At 41.8% G+C, this 23,608-nt stretch overlaps 1 protein-coding gene across 2 annotated transcripts in view; it reads left to right on the top strand.

Moving 5' to 3' along the window:
• The window catches only part of nphp4 (nephronophthisis 4), a 520,514-nt gene that overhangs the window by 415,812 nt on the left and 81,094 nt on the right, over positions 1 to 23,608 (top strand). For both annotated transcript variants that reach the window (XM_061904800.1, XM_061904799.1), the window contains one exon: positions 8,619 to 8,808. In XM_061904800.1, coding sequence (XP_061760784.1) covers positions 8,619 to 8,808 — 190 coding nt within the window. The remainder of the gene's footprint in view (positions 1 to 8,618; positions 8,809 to 23,608) is intronic.

The raw sequence follows: 23,608 nt of genomic DNA, 5'->3' as shown, positions 1-23,608 counted from the left end.
CGAAATGATCAAGTATGACACATAGAATGGACCTGCTATCCCCGTTTAAATAGGAAAATCTCATTTCAGTAGGCCTTCAAGGTGGTATTATTAAATAGGTGTCGGTGTCTAGCAGGACCGATAATCAGCATTTCAAATACACGATAAGACAACGAAACAGGAAAACGAGCATGTTTGTGCGTAAAAGGGAGTCTATTCTCCTTTGTGTCATTTTCAAACGTGACTAACGGGCTCCACAATTCTAATTAGTCGTAAAAGGTTGCATGTGCAGAGTACATTAAGTATTTTGCTAAATGTCACTCCATAATTAATGAACAGTCTGGCTGTAAGACGCCACCTTGCACTGTACATGACACCGATGCAGACATTCTGCAGAATTGCGGAGCACTTGTTTACGTTTGACGATTCACCAATTACCTGCACTTGTCGTTAATCCGCACACAGAGAAAAATCGTCCGTTAGTGATTCCGCTCACGCCCGACTCTTGGATTAACATACGTCACGTTGATCAACAAAGGTTGGATGGCGCCATGGATGATTCATTATGGTATTAGCCCTGCCAGGAAAGTTTAACAGGTCTAATTGAGAGTCATCCCTCTCTGCATCCGTCTGCTTTGGAACCGCTTTAGCTCCCTGAAGATTATTTGTTTATTAGTTAGAAGTGTCCACGTTCTTATACGAACCCCGTTTCCATATGAGTTGGGAAATTGTGTTCGATGTAAATATAAACGGAATACAATGATTTGCAAATCCTTTTCGAGCCATATTCATGCTACAAAGACAACATATTTGATGTCCAAACTTTAGAATTTGATGCCAGCAACTCGTGACAAAGAAGTTGGGAAAAGTGGCAATAAATACTGATAAAGTTGAGGAATGCTCATCAAACACTTATTTGGAACATCCCACAGGTGTGCAGGCTAATTGGGAACAGGTGGGTGCCATGATTGGGTGTAAAAACAGCTTCCCAAAAAAATGCTCAGTCTTTCACAAGAAAAGATGGGTTGAGGTACACCCCTTTGTCCACAACTGCGTGAGCAAATAGTCAAACAGTTTAAGAACAACGTTTCTCAAAGTGCAATTGCAAGAAATTTAGGGATTTCAACATCTACGGTCCATAATATCATCAAAAGGTTCAGAGAATCTGGAGAAATCACTCCACATAAGCGACATGGCCGGAAACCAACATTGAATGATCGTGACCTTCCATCCCTCGGACAGCACTGTATCAAAAACTGACATTAATCTCTAAAGGATATCACCACATGGGCTCAGGAACACTTCAGAAAACCACTGTCACTAAATACAGTTGGTCGCTACATCTGTAAGTGCAAGTTAAAGCTCTACTACGCAAAGCAAAAGCCATTTATCAACAACATCCAGAAACGCCACTCGCTTCTCTGGGCCCAAGATCATCTAAGACAGACCGATGCAAAGTGGAAAATTGTTCTGTGGTCTGACGAGTCCACATTTCCAATTGTTTTTGGAAATATTTGACATCGTGTCATCCGGACCAAAGGGGAAGCGAACCATCCAGACTGTTATGGACACAAAGTTCAAAAGCCAGCATCTGTGATGGTATGGGGGTGCATTAGTGCCCAAGGCATGGGTAACTTACACATCTGTGAAGGCACCATTAATGCTGAAAGGTACATAAAGGTATTGGAACAACATATGCTGCCATCTAAGCGCCGTCTTTTTCATGGACGCCCCTGCTTATTTCAGCAAGACAATGCCAAGCCACATTCAGCACGTGTTACAACGGCGTGGCTTCGTAAAAAAAGATTGCGGGTACTTTCCTGGCCCAACTGTCTCCCATCGAAAATGTGTGGCGCATTACGAAGCGTAAAATACGACAGCGGAGACCCCGGACTGTTGAACGACTAAAGCTCTACATAATCATCATTGTGAATTATATTTATATAGCGCTTTTTCTCAAGTGACACCCAATATCTAAGTTACATTTAAACCAGTGTGGGTGGCACTGGGAGCAGTTGGGTAAAGTGTCTTACCCAAGGACACAACAGCAGTAACTAGGATGGTACAAGCGGGAATCGAACCTGCAACTCTCAAGTTGCTGGCACGGCCACTCTACCAACCGAGCTATGCCGCCCCACATTGGGGACGGCGTGGCAAAGTTGATAGAGTGGCTGTGCCAGCAATCTGAGGGTTACCGGTTCAATCCCCACCTTCTACCATCCTTGTCACGTCCGTTGTGTCCTTGAGCAAGACACTTCACCCTGGTGAGCGCCTTGCATGGCAGCTCCCGCCGTCAGTGTGTGAATGTGTGTGTGAATGGGCGAATGTGGAAATACCGTCAAAGCGCTTTGGGCTCCTTAAAAAAGGGGTAGAAAAGCGCTATACAAGTACAACCCATTTAGCATAAAACAAGAATGGGAAAGAATTCCACTTTCAAAGCTTCAACAATTAGTTTCCTCAGTTCCCAAACGTTTATTGAGTGTTGTTGTGTGTGAATTATATTTATATAGCGCTTTTCTCAAGTGACTCAAAGCGCTTTACATAGTGACACCCAATATCTAAGTTACATTTAAACCAGTGTGGGTGGCACTGGGAGCAGGTGGGTAAAGTGTCTTGCCCAAGGACACAACGGCAGTAACTATGATGGCACAAGCGGGAATCGAACCTGCAACCCTCAAGTTGCTGGCACGGCCACTCTACCAACCGAGCTATGCCGCTATGTTAAAAGAAAAGGTGATGTAACACAGTGGTGAACATGCCCTTTCCCAACTACTTTGGCACGTGTAGCAGCCATGAAATTCTAAGTTAATTATTATTTGCTAGAAAAAATAAAGTTTATGAGTTTGGACATCAAATATCTTGTCTTTGTAGTGCATTGAACTGAATATGGGTTGAAATTGATTTGCAAATCATTTATATTTACATTTAACACAATTTCCTAACTCGTATGGAAATGGGGTTTGTAAATTGAGTTAAAGGGAACCTCGTGTTCGCCGAGTCCGTCTACTCTGTATGTTTTTGTATTTTCAACATTTTAGGTTGTGTTGACACAAACATACAAAAAGACTGTAACCCTCAACTTGTAATTCACTGACAGTTTTCAAAGAGTACTCGGAGCTTTGCAGTCTAACGATGGCTTTGATGTTTGCAGCGCTTTTCAGCCCAGAGGCTCCTCTTGAACGTGGAGGACAAGTTAGCCACCTTGGGTTTTTTTTTTTTTTTTTTTTTCTAGGCACTTCATCTTGGGGATCATAGGCCACCACTGCAGGCAAACCCAACCAAAAAAATGGTTTCACTTTTATTTTCATCCTGTCTGCATTTTTGTACTTTATCTGCTCGGCATTGGTCTGGGTTTTTTTTTTTTTTTTTGCTCTGTATTTTCCTGTTTTCACTTCCATAGGTCTGCCCTTTTCTTCTTACCTTGTCTTGAGCTGTTGACTTGTGGTTTTTAATTGGGACGCAATTAAAACTCAGAGGTCGCATGAAGGGCGACTGGACTTTCTTTACAGGGAAAGTAGACGGGTGCTGGGTTTCAGCGAAAAGTGTGTTTGCTTTGCTTATGTCAGTTTGGTTAAATGTGATTGGTGGGCACCATGTCCACACAATTTACAGTATTTGCAACGCTACACTTTTTTCACTTTTTGTTATGTTATAGCCTTATTACAAAATGGAATACATTCATTTTGTCCCCAAATTTCTACACACACTTTTCCTTGAGAAAGACACTTCACCCTTGCTCCTGATGGGTCGCGTTTAGGGCCAATCAATGTGGGAATGTCCATCCATCCATCCATCTTCTTCCGCTTATCCGAGGTCGGGTCGCGGGGGCAGCAGCCTAAGCAGAGAAGCCCAAGACTTCCCTCTCCCCAGCCACTTCGTCTAGCTCTTCCCGGGGGATCCCGAGGCGTTCCCAGGCCAGCCGGGAGACATAGTCTTCCCAACGTGTCCTGGGTCTTTACCGTGGCCTCCTATTGGACGGACGTGCCCGAGACACCTCCCTAGGGATGCGTTTGGGTGGCATCCTGACCAGATGCCCAATCCACCTCATCTGGCTCCTCTCCATGTGGAGGAACAGCGGCTTTGCTTTGAGCTCCTCCCGGATATCAGTGTTCAAACAAAAAGGAAAAAAAATACGAAAAATTAGTGGTATTTTATTTGAACAAAGCAAATCTTATTGTCTAAAAATGCATTTTTCCATCGATAACAAGACATCATCGCACCAAGTGCGAGCTCTTTCAGTCAATTAAAAATTAAAGCCCCCAAAAAGTCTGCGGGCTATAGAGCAGTAGAATCATTTAAGTCTCACCTTAAAACTCATTTTTATAATTTAGCCTTTAAATAGACCTCCTTTTTAGACCAGTTGATCTGCCGCTTCTTTTCTTTTTCTCCTCTGTCTCCCCCTCCCTTGTGGAGGGGGTCCGGTCCGATGACCATGGATGAAGTACTGGCTGTCCAGAGTCGGGACCCAGGATGGACCGCTCGCCTGTGTATCGGTTGGGGACATCTCTACGATGCTGATCCGACTCCGCTTGGGATGGTTTCCTGTGGACGGGACTCTCGCCGCTGTCTTGGATCCGCTTTGAACTGAACTCTCGCGGCTGTGTTGGAGCCACTACGGATTGAACTTTCACAGTATCATGTTAGACCCGCTCGACGTCCATTGCTTTCGGTCCCCTAGAGAGGGGCAAGGGGGGTTGCCCACATTTGAAGTCCTCTCCAAGGTTCTCATAGTCATCATTGTCACTGGCGTCCCACTGGGTGTGAGTTTTCCTTGCACTTATGTGGGTTCTTCCGAGGATGTCGTAGTCGTAGTGGTTTCTACAGTCCTTTGTGACATTTGTGATTTAGGGCTATATAAATAAACATTGATTGATTGAATTACTGCGCATATATACAGCCCACATTTGAAATGTCAAATTTTAGGTGTTTAAATAATAACTGTCACTTTACTGTACTGTGCCAACTGTACTACTATATGAGTACGTATGTTCTATTCTCTCATTGAAAATAAATTAGCAAAGTCCATTTGGCTGTCATCTGTTTTTATTATGAGAGACAATTGTTTCAAAAACATGATTTATTTTTTTCATGCTTGAAGTAAGAAATTATCACTTTAAAAAGTAGTTTTATACATGTGAGTGTTAATGAGACAGCTTTGCAACGGTTGATATTCTAGTTTCAAGCCTGTTTTACTCAATATAGGTCATCAAATCTCAGCAACATTTTGTAATATCTTACTGATGTCATTTAGGACCAAAACCCTTAAAACAAGTAAAAGACTCTAACATAAAATCTGCTTTGTTGTGATCCGCTGCCCGGATCATATTTTTGAATTAGATTTTTGAGTCTTTTTGTGTTTTCTGTTTGTTTTGGACTCATTCGGTTCCGACTTGTGCTCCTCTGTTTGTTACCATACTAATACGTATTTTTCGGACTATAAGTCACAGTCTTCTCCACAGTCCAGCGGGGGGTGAGACCCGGCCAAACCTAAAAAAATAAAAAATACAAATTATATATATATATATATATGTATATATTTTTTTTATAGTTTGGCCAAGTCTCACCCCCGGCCAAACTACAAAAAAAAAAGTGACTTATAGTCCGAAAAATACGCTGTTTGTTACCATAGTAATACGTATTTTTTGGACTATAAGTCGCAGTCTTCTCCACAGTCCAGTGGGGAGTGAGACCCGGCCAAACAAAAAACAAATATATATATATATATATATATATATATATATAAAACGTTTTTTTTTTTTAATTGTTTTTTTTTTTATAGTTTGGCCAAGTCTCACCCCCGGCCAAACTACAAAAAAAAATTGATTTATGGTCCGAAAAATACGCTGTTTGTTACCATAGTAATACGTATTTTTTGGACTATAAGTCACAGTCTTCTCCACAGTCAAGCGGGGGGGTGAGACCCGGCCAAACCTAAAAAAATAAAAAATACAAAATATATATATATATATATATATATATATATATGTATATATTTTTTTTATAGTTTGGCCAAGTCTCACCCCCGGCCAAACTACAAAAAAAAAAGTGACTTATAGTCCGAAAAATACGCTGTTTGTTACCATAGTAATACGTATTTTTTGGACTATAAGTCGCAGTCTTCTCCACAGTCCAGTGGGGAGTGAGACCCGGCCAAACAAAAAACAAATATATATATATATATATATATATATATATATATAAAACGTTTTTTTTTTAAATTGTTTTTTTTTTTATAGTTTGGCCAAGTCTCACCCCCGGCCAAACTACAAAAAAAAATTGATTTATGGTCCGAAAAATACGCTGTTTGTTACCATAGTAATACGTATTTTTTGGACTATAAGTCGCAGTATTGTCCACAGTCCAGCGGGGGGTGAGACCCGGCCAAACCAAAAATAAAAAAAATATATTTTCAATTTTATTTTTTTATTTTTTTATAGTTTGGCCAAGTCTCACCCCCGGCCAAACTACAAAAAAAAAGCGACTTATGGTCTGAAAAGTACGCTGTTTGTTACCATAGTAATACGTTTATTTTTTTGGACTATAAGTCGCAGTCTTCTCCACAGTCCAGCAGGGGGTGAGACCCGGCCAAACCCAAAAAAAAAAATAATAATTAATTTTATTTTTTTTTAATTTTATTTTTTTTTTATAGTTTGGCCAAGTCTCACCCCCGACTAAACTACAAAAAAAAAAGCGACTTATAGTCTGAAAAATACGCTGTTTGTTACCATAGTAATACGTATTTTTCGGACTATAAGTCGCAGTCTTCTCCACAGTCCAGCGGGGGGTGAGACCCGGCCAAACCAAAAAAAAATATATATATATTTTTATTTGTATTTTTTTTAATAGTTTGGCCAAGTCTCACCCCCGGCCAAACTACAAAAAAAAAGCAACCTATAGTCCGAAAAATACGCTGTTTGTTACCATAGTAACGCATTATTTTCACCTGCCGCCGGTTCCAGACGCACACCTATTTTTGTTAATCACTGTCTTGATTTAAGCCTGCCACCTTGGTTCATTCTGTCTGGTTGCGTAATTTGTGTTCTCACAACAAGTAACGACTTCGGTTCCCGATTCTGTATTCCTAGCTTCCGCGCTGGGTCCTTTGTTTATGCTAGCTCCCATGCTTAGCGCCTTTTGTTTTACCTTTTGTGTCTAGAGCAAGTTTTTCTTTGTTAGGGTCTGATATAATTTTAAATAAATCTTTTGTTCTTACCTTCACGCTGTGTCCGGGCCCGACTGGATCCCTGAAAGAACGACTCCGCATCACAATGCGACCCAATTGTTACTTGCTTAGTGAGAAGAACGATCTTATCAGACAGAAAATAAGCAAATATCACCCTTATTTGAGATACTAAAACGGCCTTCTTTCATCTCCGTAATATCGCTAAAATTCGCTCCATTTTGTCCACTAAAGACGCCGAGATCATTATCCATGCGTTTGTTACGTCTCGTCTCGATTACTGTAACGTATTATTTTCGGGTCTCCCCATGTCTAGCATTAAAAGATTACAGTTGGTACAAAATGCGGCTGCTAGACTTTTGACAAGAACAAGAAAGTTTGATCACATTACGCCTGTACTGGCTCACCTGCACTGGCTTCCTGTGCACTTAAGATGTGACTTTAAGGTTTTACTACTTACGTATAAAATACTACACGGTCTAGCTCCATCCTACCTTGCCGATTGTATTGTACCGTATGTCCCGGCAAGAAATCTGCGTTCAAAAGACTCCGGCTTATTAGTGATTCCTAAAGCCCAAAAAAAGTCTGCGGGCTATAGAGCGTTTTCCGTTCGGGCTCCAGTACTCTGGAATGCAGTTCGAGATGCTACCACAGTAGAAGCATTTAAGTCTCACTTTAAAACTCATCTGTATACTCTAGCCTTTAAATAGACCTCCTTTCTAGACCAGTTGATCTGCCGCTTCTTTTTTTTTTCTCCTATGTCCCCCCCTCCCTTGTGGAGTGGGTCCGGTCCGATGACCATGGATGAAGTACTGGCTGTCCAGAGTCGAGACCCAGGATGGACCGCTCGCCTGTGTATCGGTTGGGGACATCTCTACGCTGCTGATCCGCCTCCGCTTGAGATGGTTTCCTGTGGACGGGACTTTCGCCGCTGTCTTGGATCCGCTTTGAACTGAACTCTCGCGGCTGTGTTGGAGCCACTATGGATTGAACTTTCACAGTATCATGTTAGACCCGCTCGACATCCATTGCTTTTGGTCCCCTAGAGGGGGCGGGGTTGCCCACTTCTGAGGTCCTCTCCAAGGTTTTGTCATAGTCAGCATTGTCACTGGCGTCCCACTGGATGTGAATTCTCCCAGTCCCTTTTGTGGGTTCTTCCGAGGATGTTGTAGTCGTAATGGTTTTGTACAGTCCTTTGAGACATTTGTGATTTAGGGCTATATAAATAAACATTGATTGATTGATTGATTGATAAGGGTGATAATCTTACTTAGATTTCAGTTTTGCGGTGCAGTCACGGGGAGAACATGCAAACTCTGTACAGAAAGATCCCGAGCGCAGGATCGAACCCAGCACCTTCGTGTTGTAAGGGCAGACGCACTAACCCCTGACCACTACATGATGACAAAAAAAATTGTTTCTTTGAATCTCACTCGTGTGCCATTGTCTTCCCATACAGCGTCATCACCAACACAGAGGAGTGGCAGTACTTTAAAGAACTCACAAGAACGCCCACCTCGCTGGAGAAGGACATGTTCAACATGGAGATTGGTGCTCCGGGTCCAAAGGTTTATCTGAGGCCTAAGGAGAGCGTTCACATTCCGCTGAAATACCAAAGCTTCTTGTGTGACCACAACACGGCTCCTCAGGTTAGAACAGGGGTAGGGAACCTATGGCTCTAGAGCCAGATGTGGCTCTTTTGCTGACTGCATCTGGCTCTCGGATAAATCTGAGCTGACATTGCTTAACAGGATAAGTAATGAATAATTCCACTTTTAATCACAGTGTTAAAAACAACGTTCAAAATATAAAACATTCTCATGCATTTTTATGTTCAAGAAGTTGCGTTAATGGTAAGAAGTTATTTATTTATTATTGGTTAGTGTGGGGCTTGCCCTCCTGGGGGTTCTTCAGACTACCAAGAGCCGGTTTTAGGGTTACAATATTGTTTTATTTTATTTTTCTCTCAGTTGCTTTACAGCAATTGTCTTTTTCTCTTTCGTCCTCACTCGCGCTCTGGCTCCAGCCCCAACCCTGTCTCTCCTCCTGGCTGGTGCTTATAACAGAGCGACAGGTGATTAGATAAAAAGGCCCAGCTGGGCCGTCTACCCACTTGTCGCTGATTTCGAGGCCGGTCCTGGCAACATCCCGCTTTGCTAAAGGCCCGCAGGCCACGCCCCCTCCACCGTTAGCTTCAGAATAACAATGTTATTACAAAGAACAAGAGACTTATTATACTCTGGAAATGTTGGTCGTACTTAAAAATACACGCGTTTAGTTGTGTTCAGTGTTAAAAAAAATATATTATATGGCTCTTAGGGAAATACATTTTAAAATATTTGGCTTCTTGGCTCTCTCAGCCAAAAAGGTTCCCGACCCCTGGGTTAGAACATACTTGCCAACCTTGAGACCTCCGATTTCGGGGGGTGGGGGGCGTGGTCAGGGGTGGAGCCGGGGGCGTGGTTGGGGGTGTGGTTAGGAGGGGAGGAGTATATTTACAGCTGTTGTGTGCGCAGTTGTGCACTAGGAGTGGGCAATATCGCAAATTTGGGTATCGATACCGATCCGATACCGGCCAGTATCGGTGATACCGATACCGAAAGTGTCGTCATCGATACTTTTGAAACACAAATTTGTACTTTTGCCTTTATTAATTGATTATGATAATAATACAACACAGGACAACGATTTAAGTCAAAAAATAAAATATTTATAACAAAAGTAATATCAATAGCAATAAAGTAATGCAAATAAGGTGCAAACAACTACTGAACCTGGCTTGTCGCCTCAAAACACACAAACACTTAAGGTAAATAACAAAACTCTAGTTTGTGAACAAAGTTGTAAACATGAACACAAAACAAAAGAACCGGGAAATTCAAAATAAAAAGTAATAATATCAAATACAATAAAGTAAATAGTGCAAATAATGTGAAAACAAATGCTGAACTTGGCTCGTCGCCTCACAACACACAAGAACTTGGGCGGCATAGCTCGGTTGGTAGAGCAGCCGTGCCAGCAACTTGAGGGTTGCAGGTTCGATTCCCGCTTCCGCCATCCTAGTCACTGCCGTTGTGTCCTTGGGCAAGACACTTTACCCACCTGCTCCCAGTGCCACCCGCACTGCTTTAAATGTAACTTAGATATTGGGTTTCACTATGTAAAGCGCTTTGAGTCACTAGAGAAAAGCGCTATATAAATATAATTCACTTCACTTCACTAAAAAAGAAAACAGTAGTTATTAAACAGTTGTAAAAATGAACACAAAACAAAAGAACTGAGAAATTACTATCGTTATTTTAGTGCAATAAAATACTTTACAGTTTACAACAGAGACATTACGTCGCCCTGGAAACGCACGCGTGTGTGTGTGTGTGTGTGTGTGTGTGTCCGAGTGAACCTCGGAGCGAATTATACTGATGTGTGTGTGCGCGAACGCACCAAACGTCATGTTAATTGTATTTATTTTATTTTATTGTATTATTTGTATTCTATTTTGGGTGGAGTGGTGGTGAGGAGCGCTGCGCTTACATTCTTTTTTTAAATCAGAGTGATTCGCTTAATTTGGTGAAGTATCGATACCATCACGCCAGTATCGATACGATACCGATACTCACCAAGTATCGATACTATCGATACTTGGTATCGATACGCCCAGCCCTATTGTGCACTGCACTCTCTAAAAGCCGTAGATGTTATTTTCACATATGCATGATTGATTGATTGATTGATACTTTTATTAGTAGATTGCACATTCCGGTACATATTCCGTACAGTTGACCACTAATGGTCAAGTTTTTCAACTTGTTTAAGTCGGGGTCCACGTTAATCAATTCATGGTACAAATATATACTATCAACATAATACAGTCATCACACAAGTTAATCATCATAGTATATACATTGAATTGTTGACATTATTTACAATCCGGGGGGTGGGATGAGGAGCTTTGGTTGATATCAGTACTTCAGTCATCAACAATTGCATCAACAGAGAAATGGACATTGAAACAGTGTAGGTCTTACTTAGTAGGATATGTACAGCCAGCAGAGAACATAGTGAGTTCACATAGCATAAGAACAAGTATATACATTAGAAATACATACGATTATTTACATTAGGTTATTTAAAATCCGGTGAGATGGGATGTGAATGGAGGAGGGTATAAGTAAAGGGTTGAAAGGTGGCCTGGAGGTGTTGTGGTGCATGTACAGTAGATGGCAGTATTGTCCTGTTTGAGAGTGTCACAACATTGCTGTTTACGGCAGACGAACTGCTTTACGGTAGACCATGGGTGTCAAACTCTTATTTTGGCCCTTGAGACAATATTAAATTAACATTAGAGCTGGCCCGCCGGTATTATACAGCGGCGGTGCATTCACCGCTAATTCTAATACTTGCCAACCCTCACGATTTTCCCAGGAGAACCCCCCCCCCCCCCCCCCCCCAAAATCTACCGGGGCAACCATTCTCTTGAATTTCTCCCGATTTCCACTCGGACAACCTTAAAGGTACTGCTTTTAGCGTCCTCTACAACCTGTCGTCATGTCCGCTTTTCCGTCATACAATCGGCGTGCCGGCCCAGTCACGTAATATATGCGGATTCTACACACACACACACAAGTGAATGCAAGCCATACTTGGTCAACAGCCATGCAGGTCACACTGAGGGTGGCCGTATAAACATCTTTAACACTGTTACAAATATGCACCACACTGTGAACCCACACCAAACAAGAATGACAAACACATTTCGGGTGAACATCCGGACTGTAACACAACATCAACACAACAGAACAAACACCCAGAACCCCTTGCAGCACTAACTACAATATACACCCCCGCTACCAACAAAACTCGATTTTGCATGTCACTATAAAGTTATATAAGCCTTACTTGTTCAATATTCAATGCAAAACTTATATGGGTCCCTATTAAAAGGTTAAGTTGTTCAACTTTGGCCCGCGGCTTTGTTCAGTTTGGAATTTCGGCCCACTCCGTATTTGAGTTTGACACCCCTGCGGTAGACGAAAACGTGACTGCTGTTGTTGTTTGTTGTTACCGCGCTTGGAGGACGTTAATGAAACTGCCAAAAAATAAACCCACATAAGAAACCAAGAACTCGCCCTCGATCATTCACCAGTTATATTGTCGTTGGGCAGAGACGCTCTTTATATCGTGGGAAAGCGGACGTGAAAACAGGCTGTCCTCTCTCAGGTACGCATGGAGCTGGAGGGGGCGTGGCTTCTGGTTTAAATGTAACTTAGATATTGGGTGTCACTATGTGAAGCGCTTTGAGTCACTTGAGAAAAGCGCTATATAAATATAATTCACTTCACACACTTCACTTCTAGCTCCGCCTGAATTTCGGGAGAAAATTTGTCCCGGGAGGTTTTCGGGAGAGGCGCTGAATTTCGGGAGTCTCCCGGAAAATCCGGGAAGGTTGGCAAGTATGGGTTAGAAGTCATTCCGATCCATGTCGTGGCATTTTTGACAGTATAAATTATTCTCTTGCTGTACTCTGTGCAAAAAGGTACACTCACTGGACACAACATTAAGTACACATGCACAATCCAATGTGAGAGTCAAGATGGTTAGTGATGCAGGGCAGTTCTACTTTACACCTCTGTAAACTACAAGCACAATGACAAACAAAAGTGTACATTTACAAATTCGATCAACTTGTTTGGTGAAAATAGGATTTTTGAAGTCGCAAATATGTCCATGTGATCAGAGTGGCATCATTAGCAGCCATCAAGGCATGAACTCGTTTTTGGTTTTTTCTTTGACGTACAAAAGGGCAACTGCAACCGTCAACGCTTCGTGACAATGATGCCAATTATTGTTTGTTTGGCCTTTATTTGAAGGGACAATGAACAGAAACATTAAGCTCAAAGACAGATGTGTTCTGTACCAGATTATAGCGAAATAGCTCATTTCCATCTGCAGTCCCTGGCTAACTAAATTAAAGGGATACACAAATCATGCAATCAAATTATGACGATAAAATCCTTCTATAGCAGGGGTGTCAAACTCAAAATTTAAAACGGAACAAAGCCGCGGGCCAAGGGTTGAATAAATTAACCTTTTAATAGGGACCCAAACAAGTTTTGCATTGAACATTGAACAAGCAAGGCTTATATAACTTTATAGTGACATGATAAAAATCGAGTTTCAAATAATAATGATAATAATTTAAAAAAATATCAATGGCATATCAAATAAAATGTAAATAAGAATTGAGTACCTCTTTTCTATTTGCAGCCTTCTGAGGTGAATATCAACATTACATTTTTCCACAGGCTAATAAATCTTAAAATAAAATAATAATGAGATGGTGGGGGGGCGGGTTTTGGTGGTAGTCAGTGCTGCAAGGGCTTCTGGGTATTTGTTCTATTGTTTTTATGTTGTGTTACGGTGCGGATGTTCTCGCGAAATGTGTTAGTCATTCTTGTATGGTGTGGGTTCACAATGTGGCGCATATTTTTAACAGTGTTAAAGTTGTTTATACGGCCACCCTCAGTGTGACCTGTATGGCTGTTGAGCAAGTATGCGTGGCAGTCACTTACGTGTGTGTACAAGTCGCTTATATCATGTGACTTGGCCGGCACGCTCTTTGTATGGAGTAAAAGTGGACGTGACAACATATTGTAGACAACGCTAAAGGCAGTGCCTTTATAGTACCGGCGGGCCAGCTCTAATGTTAATTTGATATTGCCTCAAGGGCCAAATGAAATTGTACGGCTGGCCAAATTTGGCCCGCGGGCCAGAGTTTGACACCCATGTTCTATAGCATGTAATCAAATTAAGAAAAGTCATAAAAGGCCTTTCATGTACACATAATTAAAGACCTACTGAAACCCACTACTACCGACCACGCAGTCTGATATTTTATATATCAATGATGAAATATTAACATTGCAACACATGCCAATACGGCCTTTTTACTCTACTAAATTGCGGATTTAGTTTAGATTGTTGCGGGTATTTTGTTCCAGCCCGATCCAAGCTATAAGTCGTCTGCTTTAATCGCATAATTACACAGTATTCTGGACATCCGTGTTGCTGAATCTTTTGCAATTTGTTCAATTAATAATGGAGACGTCAAAGAAGAAAGATGTAGGTGGGAAGCGGTGTATTGCGGCTGCCTTTGGCAACACAAACACAGCTGGTGTTTCCTTGTTTCTTTGTTTACATTCCCGAAAGATGACTGTGAAGCTTTACTATGGAACAGAGCGGTCAGGCGAACATGGTTCCCTACCTCATGTCAACCGGTAGGTTTCGGTGAGGAAATTGTGGTAATAAGTTGGCTGTTACCGTAGACATGAGCGGAGCTTGCGTAGTTCCTCGTGTTGCGGACGTCCCTCTTGCCTCCTCCGACCGGCCGCCCCCGAACGTGGGATGCTTCCACTGTGGAGGAGGGAAAAAAAAATAAATCTCAGCCCGGCCCCAATGGCTTTCTTCGCTTCGCCTCGTCGAGAAACGTGGCTCTCCTTAGGGACACTGGCGGTCACCACACCCGTGGCCTCGCTCCTACGACTTTCAGGTACGACCATATAATCTCACTAAAACACTAGTAACAGAATAAGCAGATAAGGGATTTTCCAGAATTATCGTAGTAAATGTGTCTAAATGTGCCTTTTTTTAAATTTTTTGTAGTCCCTCACTCTCACTATCCTCATCCACGAATCTTTCATCCTCGCTCAAATTAATGGGGAAGTCGTCGCTTTCTCGGTCCGAATCGCTCTCGCTGCTGGTGGCCATGATTGTAAACAATGTTCAGATGTGAGGAGCTCTACAACCCGTGACGTCACGCGCACATCGTCTGCTACTTCCGGTACAGGCAATGCTTTTTTATTAGCGACCAAAAGTGGCGAACTTTATCGTGGATGTTCTCTACTAAATCCTTTCAGCAAAAATATGGCAAAATCGCGAAATGATCAAGTATGACACATAGAAGGGACCTGATATCACCTTTTAAATAAGAAAATCTCATTTCAGTAGGCCTTTAATATACAATACAACCACACCTTATTTACATCATCACACAAAGACAATACATGCTCTTGTTCACATCTTTCATCATTTGTAAAAACAACCATGATTTTAACAGACTCACCTCACAATTTACATCAAAAATGCTGCCATGGATGAATATAATAAACATTAAGTTGATGTGTCAAACATGGTGGCCACCTTATTGACCGTGTGAGCAGCTTTGATTGCTCCAAAGCCACTTTTTAACTTCAAGTGTAAATGAAGAGCAATCTGTTAAACTTTTCAAGTTTGTTGTGAGGTCCGTTCCATTCCTTACTGCTCCATTACGGTGGAACAGTACTTCTTATCTTGAAAATCTAAGAAGATTGACGGCAAATGACAAACATTCTAAAGAATGTATGGAAAAGAATGCAAAGGGAGTACTAAATTGAATATTCAAATATAAAAAAACATCACAGCACTACTCTATTGAAGAAGGTCCGGATTGGTTGACAAGGCACATTAAGACGGTCAAAGATGAAGAACAATATTTTTTGGAAGTCCTGTATTTTTTTTGTGTTTTTTCAGTGATTACGGTACCTCTGGTTTTGATGTAGTTAGAGCAGGGGTGCCCATTACGTCGATCGCGAGCTACCAGTCGACCGCGGGGGGTGTGTCAGTCGATCTCCAGCCAGGCTTTTAAAAAAAAATAGACTTAAAAATTAGTGATCATCAATCTTCACCAAGACGTCACTTAAATGACATTCACGGTACCGGAGGGTCTTGTGAGATGACGCTGGCTGCTGCAAGATCAATATTATGAAAATATGGCCGAGAGGAAGGCGAGAAACACTTTTTATTTCAACAGACTCTCGCGCCGTACCTTCCGTCAAAACTCTAAAGGCCGACTGCACATTTCCTATCTTCACAATAAAAGCCCTGCTTCATGCTGCCTGCGCTAACTAAATACAGAGTCTCGGAAAACTGGCGTGCACAAGCGATCCATCAGATCCCAGCTTTCCGAGACTCTTATTTTGTTAGCGCAGGCAGCATGAAGCAGGGCTTTTATTGTGAAGATAGGAAATGTGCAGTCGGCCTTTAGAGTTTTGACGGAAGGGACGGCGCGAAAGTCTGTTGAAATAAAAAGTGTTTCTCGCCTTCCTCTCTGTCATTTTTTCATAATAATGAACTGGCAGCAGCCAGCGTCATCTCACAAGACCCTCGGGTGCCGTGAATGTCAATCAAGCAAGCTACGGAATTTGCCGCCAATGTTTTTCTTGTAAAGTGTATGGAGGCTGGATGAATTAGATGCCAAAAACCAACCACTTTCATGTGGTATTGTACAGAAAGGACAACTTTTTTTCTCCTCCATTTGAAAATGTGGGCGTTATCATCATTACTGTCTGATTCCAATCAATGCAAGTCATCAGAATCAGGTAATACACCAACTTATATTCTTGTCTTCGTGAAAGAAAGACATCTATATGTGTTACACATGCTTGTATTATCATTAAACACATTTAACTTGTTTACAAAAATGTCTCTTTCATAAATAAATAAATATAAATGAGGTAGATCCCCTCGAGTTGGTCAATTGAAAAGTAGCTCGCCTGCAGAAAAAGTGTGGGCACCCCTGATGTAGAGTGTCCGCCCTGAGATGGGTAGGTCGGGAGTTCATACCAAAAACTATAAAAATGGGACCCATTACCTCCCTGTTTGGCACTCAGCATCAAGGGTTGGAATCGGGGGTTAAATCACCAACATTATTCCTGGGCGCGGCCACCGCTGCTGCTCACTGCTCCTCTCGTCTCCCAGGGGGGTGAACATGGGAATGAGTCAAATGGAGGGACTCATTTCACCACATGTAGTGTGTATGTGAGAATCATTGCTACTTTTTTAACTTGAACTTTTTCTTAAATGTTGTTTGCTTAAATCCATTCCGTAATTTAGCCATCAGCGAAGAAAGAAATTCACAAAATAGCCGCACCTTCGCATAAGCCGCACGGCCCCTCCACATCCCACCCCCCGGATTGTAAATAATGTAAATAATTCAATATGTATACTCTGATGATTAACTTGTGCGATTACTGTATTTTGCTATATATTTGGTATATAGTGGCTGTAAAGCTCGGTTGGTAGAGTGCCTGTGCCAGCACCTTGAGGGTTCCAGGTTCAATCCCCGCTTCCGCCATCCTCGTCACTGCCGTTTACCCACCCTGGTTTAAATGTAACTTAGAAATTGTCACGACGTGGGTTTTTTTCACAACTTACTGTGAAGATTGTTCTCCCAGGAAGCAAACAGACTATTCCGGACAGGACTTGAAGGTAGGAACATGATTTAGTCTTGACTATACAATAGGTACAAACAAAAGACGCACAACATAGCACAGGAAACAAAAGCTAACACTTAGAATAAACTTAGGACAGGGCAAAAAAATGTCTCTAACTGTGGCATGAACAAACAAAAACGTACTTGGCAAGGCATGAAGCAAACAATCGCATGACACAAGCAATGACGCCAGACCGACCGACTGACAGACAAAGACAGGCTTAAAATGTGGTCTCTTGATTAGAGACAGGTGTGTCCCGAACTCAAGAGGCAGGTGAAACTCATGGAATTGATTAACTTGGAACTTGACTTAAACAAGTTGAGAAATGTATTCGGGTGTTACCATTTAGTGGTAAATTATACGGAATATGCTGTGCAATCTACTAATAAAAGTTTCAATCAATCAAAAAAAACCTAAAACAAACAATGGTGCACAAAAGCAGGAACTAATGGAGTCTTAAAACTAACAGAAAATAACAAAAACATGATCCAGATCACAGATCATGACAGATATTGGGTTTCACTGTGTAAAAGGGCTTTGAGTCACTAGAGAAAAGCGCTATGTAAATGCAATTCACTCACTCATATTTGTACCACAAATTGATTAACGTGGACCCCGACTTAAACAAGTTGAAAAACGTATTGGGGTGTTACCATCTAGTGGTCAATTGTACGGAATATGTACTGTACTGTGCAATCTACTAATAAAAGTATCAATCAATCAATTCAAAGCTTGGGAAAAAAGTGGCGGTTTATAGTCCGGAAAATACGGTAAATAAAATAAAATAGCAATCCATCAATGTTTATTGATATAGCCCTGAATCACAGTGTCTCAAAGGGCTGCACAAGCCACAACGACATCCGCGGTACAGAGCCCACATAAGGGCAAGGAAAAACTCACCCTAGTGGAACGTAGATGTAAATGACTATGAGAAACCTTGGAGAGGACTCGCATATATGGGCAACCTCCCCTAATAATTGTCAGAGTTAGTTTGTGACGAACCCCAAGATGCAGAGATGGAGGGAGGCATTTTGCAGGAAAACATGATTTAATTTAAATAATAGAAAAAGAACAAATAAAATAAACTAAGACAAAGCGCGCACGAGGCGGATAACAAACTAAGGGAGCTAGCATGGGAGCTACAAAACAAAAAGGAACTTAGCATGGAAGTTAGCAAGAATTGAGCAGGAAACAGAAGTCAAACATGTAATATAAAAACAAACTTGGAAGCAGGGAACAAAAGGCAGTAAGCTAAAAACCGCGATCAAACATAGCTTACCGCAACGCTGCATAGACTGATTGATTGATTGATTGATTGATACTTTTATTAATAGATTGCACAGTTCAGTATATATTCCATACAATCGACCACTAAATGGTAACACCCGAATTAGTTTTTCAACTTGTTTAAGTCGGGGTCCACGTTAATCAATTCATGGTAAAAGACAAGATACGACAGGTAGCAACGACAAGAGCGACATAGACACGACACGACAGGAGCGACAATGTGGAAGTCATTGACAAGACAATAATCCAGCAACTGACTGGAGGACATAAACAGGCTCAAATAGAAGCGGGCTGATTGACACCAGGTGTGGCCAGGTGCCAATCAGCCGCACCTGAGGGAAAACCAAATGTGTTCCATTTTGTCCACTACCGACGCTGAGATCATTATTCATGCATTCGTTACGTATTCATTTCGGGTCTCCCTATGTCTAGCATTAAAAGATTACAGTTGGTTCAAAATGCGGCTTCTAGACTTTTGACAGGAACAAGAAAGTTTGATCATATTACGCATATACTGTATATACCTTTATGTGTACCTATTGTCAGAGTTAGTTTGTGTCGAACCCCAAAATTCAGGGATGGAGGCAGGCATTGAATAAGAAAACATGATTTAATTAAAACTTTAGAATAAGAACAAACAAAAGGGGTACAACCAAAATCGCGCACGTGGGCGGATAACAAACAAAGAGAGCTAGCATGGGAACGCGAAAATAAACGGAGCTTAGCATGGAAGCTCGCAAAACAAAAAGGCCTGGCGTGGAAGCTAGCAGGTCTCGAGCAGGAAACAGAAGTCGTACATGAAATATGAAAACAAACTCGGAAGCAGGGGACAAAAGGCAGTAAGCTAAAAACCGCAATCAAATAAAGCGACATGGACACGACACGACAGGTAGCAACGACAAGAGCCACATCGACAAGAAAATAATCCAGCACTGACTGGAGGACAAAAACAGGCTCAAATAGAAGCGGGCTGATTGACACCAGGTGTGGCCAGGTGCCAATCAGCCGCACCTGAGGGAAAACAAAATGTGTTCCATTTTGTCCACTACCGACGCTGAGATCATTATTCATGCATTCGTTACGTATTCATTTCGGGTCTCCCTATGTCTAGCATTAAAAGATTACAGTTGGTTCAAAATGCGGCTTCTAGACTTTGGACAGGAACAAGAAAGTTTGATCATATTACACATATACTGTATTTACCTTTATATGTACCTATTGTCAGAGTTAGTTTGTGTCGAACCCCAAGATGCAGGGATGGAGGCAGGCATTGAATAAGAAAACATGATTTAATTAAAACTTTAGAATAAGAACAAACAAAAGGGGTACAACCAAAATCGCGCACATGGGCGGATAACAAACAAAGAGAGCTAGCATGGGAACGAAAAAATAAACGGAGCTTAGCATGGAAGCTAGCAAAAAAAAAATGGCCTGGCGTGGAAGCTAGCAGGTCTCGAGCAGGAAAAAGAAGTCGTACATGAAATATGAAAACAAACTTGGAAGCAGGGGACAAAAGGCAGTAAGCTAAAAACCGCAATCAAATAAAGCTTTCCGCAATGCTGCATTGACAAAACACGACACGACAGGTAGCAACGACAAGAGCCACATCGACAAGACAATAATCCAGCACTGACTGGAGGACAAAAACAGGCTCAAGTAGAAGCGGGCTGATTGACACCAGGTGTGGCCAGGTGCCAATCAGCCGCACCTGAGGGAAAACTAAATTCGTTCCATTTTGTCCACTACCGACGCTGAGATCATTATTCATGCATTCGTTACGTATTCATTTCGGGTCTCCCTATGTCTAGCATTAAAAGATTACAGTTGGTTCAAAATGCGGCTTCTAGACTTTTGACAGGAACAAGAAAGTTTGATCATATTACACATATAATGTATATACCTTTATATGTACCTATTGTCAGAGTTAGTTTGTGTCGAACCCCAAGATTCAGGGATGGAGGCAGGCATTGAATAAGAAAACATGATTTAATTAAAACTTTAGAATAAGAACAAACAAAAGGGGTACAACCAAAATCGCGCACGTGGGCGGATAACAAACAAAGAGAGCTAGCATGGGAACGAGAAAATAAACGGAGCTTAGCATGGAAGCTAGCAAAACAAAAAGGCCTGGCGTGGAAGCTAGCAGGTCTCGAGCAGGAAACAGATGTCGTACATGAAATATGAAAACAAACTTGGAAGCAGGGGACAAAAGGCAGTAAGCTAAAAACCGCAATCAAATAAAGCGACATGGACACGACACGACAGGTAGCAACGACAAGAGCCACATCGACAAGAAAATAATCCAGCACTGACTGGAGGACAAAAACAGGCTCAAATAGAAGCGGGCTGATTGACACCAGGTGTGGCCAGGTGCCAATCAGCCGCACCTGAGGGAAAACAAAATGTGTTCCATTTTGTCCACTACCAACGCTGAGATCATTATTCATGCATTCGTTACGTATTCATTTCGGGTCTCCCTATGTCTAGCATTAAAAGATTACAGTTGGTTCAAAATGCGGCTTCTAGACTTTTGACAGGAACAAGAAAGTTTGATCATATCACGCATATACTGTATATACCTTTATATGTACCTATTGTCAGAGTTAGTTTGTGTCGAACCCCAAGATTTAGGGATAGAGGCAGGCATTGAATAAGAAAACATGATTTAATTAAAACTTTAGAATAAGAACAAACAAAAGGGGTACAACCAAAATCGCGCACGTGGGCGGATAACAAACAAAGAGAGCTAGCATGGGAACGAGAAAATAAACGGAGCTTAGCATGGAAGATAGCAAAACAAAAAGGCCTGGCGTGGAAGTTAGCAGGTCTCGAGCAGGAAACAGAAGTCGTACATGAAATATGAAAACAAACTCGGAAGCAGGGGACAAAAGGCAGTAAGCTAAAAACCGCAATCAAATAAAGCTTTCCGCAATGCTGCATTGACAAAACACGACACGACAGGTAGCAACGACATGAGCCACATCGACAAGACAATAATCCAGCACTTACAGGAGGACAAAAACAGGCTCAAATAGAAGCGGGCTGATTGACACCAGGTGTGGCCAGGTGCCAATCAGCCGCACCTGAGGGAAAACAAAATCCGTTCCATTTTGTCCACTACCGACGCTGAGATCATTATTCATGCATTCGTTACGTATTAATTTCAAGTCTCCCTATGTCTAGCATTAAAAGATTACAGATGGTTCAAAATGCGGCTTCTAGACTTTTGACAGGAACAAGAAAGTTTGATCATATTACACATATACTGTATATACCTTTATATGTACCTATTGTCAGAGTTAGTTTGTGTCGAACCCCAAGATTCAGGGATAGAGGCAGGCATTGATTAAGAAAACATGATTTAATTAAAACTTTAGAATAAGAACAAACAAAAGGGGTACAACCAAAATCGCGCACATGGGCGGATAACAAACAAAGAGAGCTAGCATGGGAACGAAAAAATAAACGGAGCTTAGCATGGAAGCTAGCAAAAAAAAAAATGGCCTGGCGTGGAAGCTAGCAGGTCTCGAGCAGGAAACATAAGTCGTACATGAAATATGAAAACAAACTTGGAAGCAGGGGACAAAAGGCAGTAAGCTAAAAACCGCAATCAAATAAAGCGACATGGACACGACACGACAGGTAGCAACGACAAGAGCCACATCGACAAGACAATAATCCAACACTGCCTGGAGGACAAAAGCAGGTACAAATAGGAGCGGGCTGATTGACTCCAGGTGTGGCCAGGTGCCAATCAGCCGCACCTGAGGGAAAACTAAATTTGTTCCATTTTGTCCACTACCGATGCTGAGATCATTATTCATGCATTCGTTACGTATTCATTTCGGGTCTCCCTATGTCTAGCATTAAAAGATTACAGTTGGTTCAAAATGCGGCTTCTAGACTTTTGACAGGAACAAGAAAGTTTGATCATATTACGCATATACGGTATATACCTTTATATGTACCTATTGTCAGAGTTAGTTTGTGTCGAACCCCAAGATTCAGGGATGGAGGCAGGCATTGAATAGGAAAACATGATTTAATTAAAACTTTAGAATAAGAACAAACAAAAGGAGTACAACCAAAATCGCGCACGTGGGCGGATAACAAACAAAGAGAGCTAGCATGGGAACGAGAAAATAAACGGAGCTTAGCATGGAAGCTAGCAAAACAAAAAGGCCTGGCGTGGAAGCTAGCAGGTCTCGAGCAGGAAACAGAAGTTGTACATGAAATATGAAAACAAACTTGGAAGCAGGGTACAAAAGGCAGTAAGCTAAAAACCGCAATCAAATAAAGCGACATGGACACGACACGACAGGTAGCAACGACAAGAGCCACATCGACAAGACAATAATCCAGCACTGACTGGAGGACAAAAACAGGCTCAAATAGAAGCGGGCTGATTGACACCAGGTGTGGCCAGGTGCCAATCAGCCGCACCTGAGGGAAAACCAAATTCGTTCCATTTTGTCCACTACCGACGCTGAGATCATTATTCATGCATTCGTTACGTATTCATTTCGGGTCTCCCTATGTCTAGCATTAAAAGATTACAGTTGGTTCAAAATGCGGCTTCTAGACTTTTGACAGGAACAAGAAAGTTTGATCATATTACACATATACTGTATTTACCTTTATATGTACCTATTGTCAGAGTTAGTTTGTGTCGAACCCCAAGATTCAGGGATGGAGGCAGGCATTGAATAAGAAAACATGATTTAATTAAAACTTTAGAATAAGAACAAACAAAAGGGGTACAACCAAAATCGTGCACGTGGGCGGATAACAAACAAAGAGAGCTAGCATGGGAACGCGAAAATAAACGGAGCTTAGCATGGAAGCTCGCAAAACA

Source organism: Nerophis ophidion, linkage group LG06 (genome assembly GCF_033978795.1).
Source record: "Nerophis ophidion isolate RoL-2023_Sa linkage group LG06, RoL_Noph_v1.0, whole genome shotgun sequence".
Lineage (NCBI taxonomy): Eukaryota > Metazoa > Chordata > Actinopteri > Syngnathiformes > Syngnathidae > Nerophis > Nerophis ophidion.
This window is presented reverse-complemented; position numbering and strand designations above follow the sequence as displayed.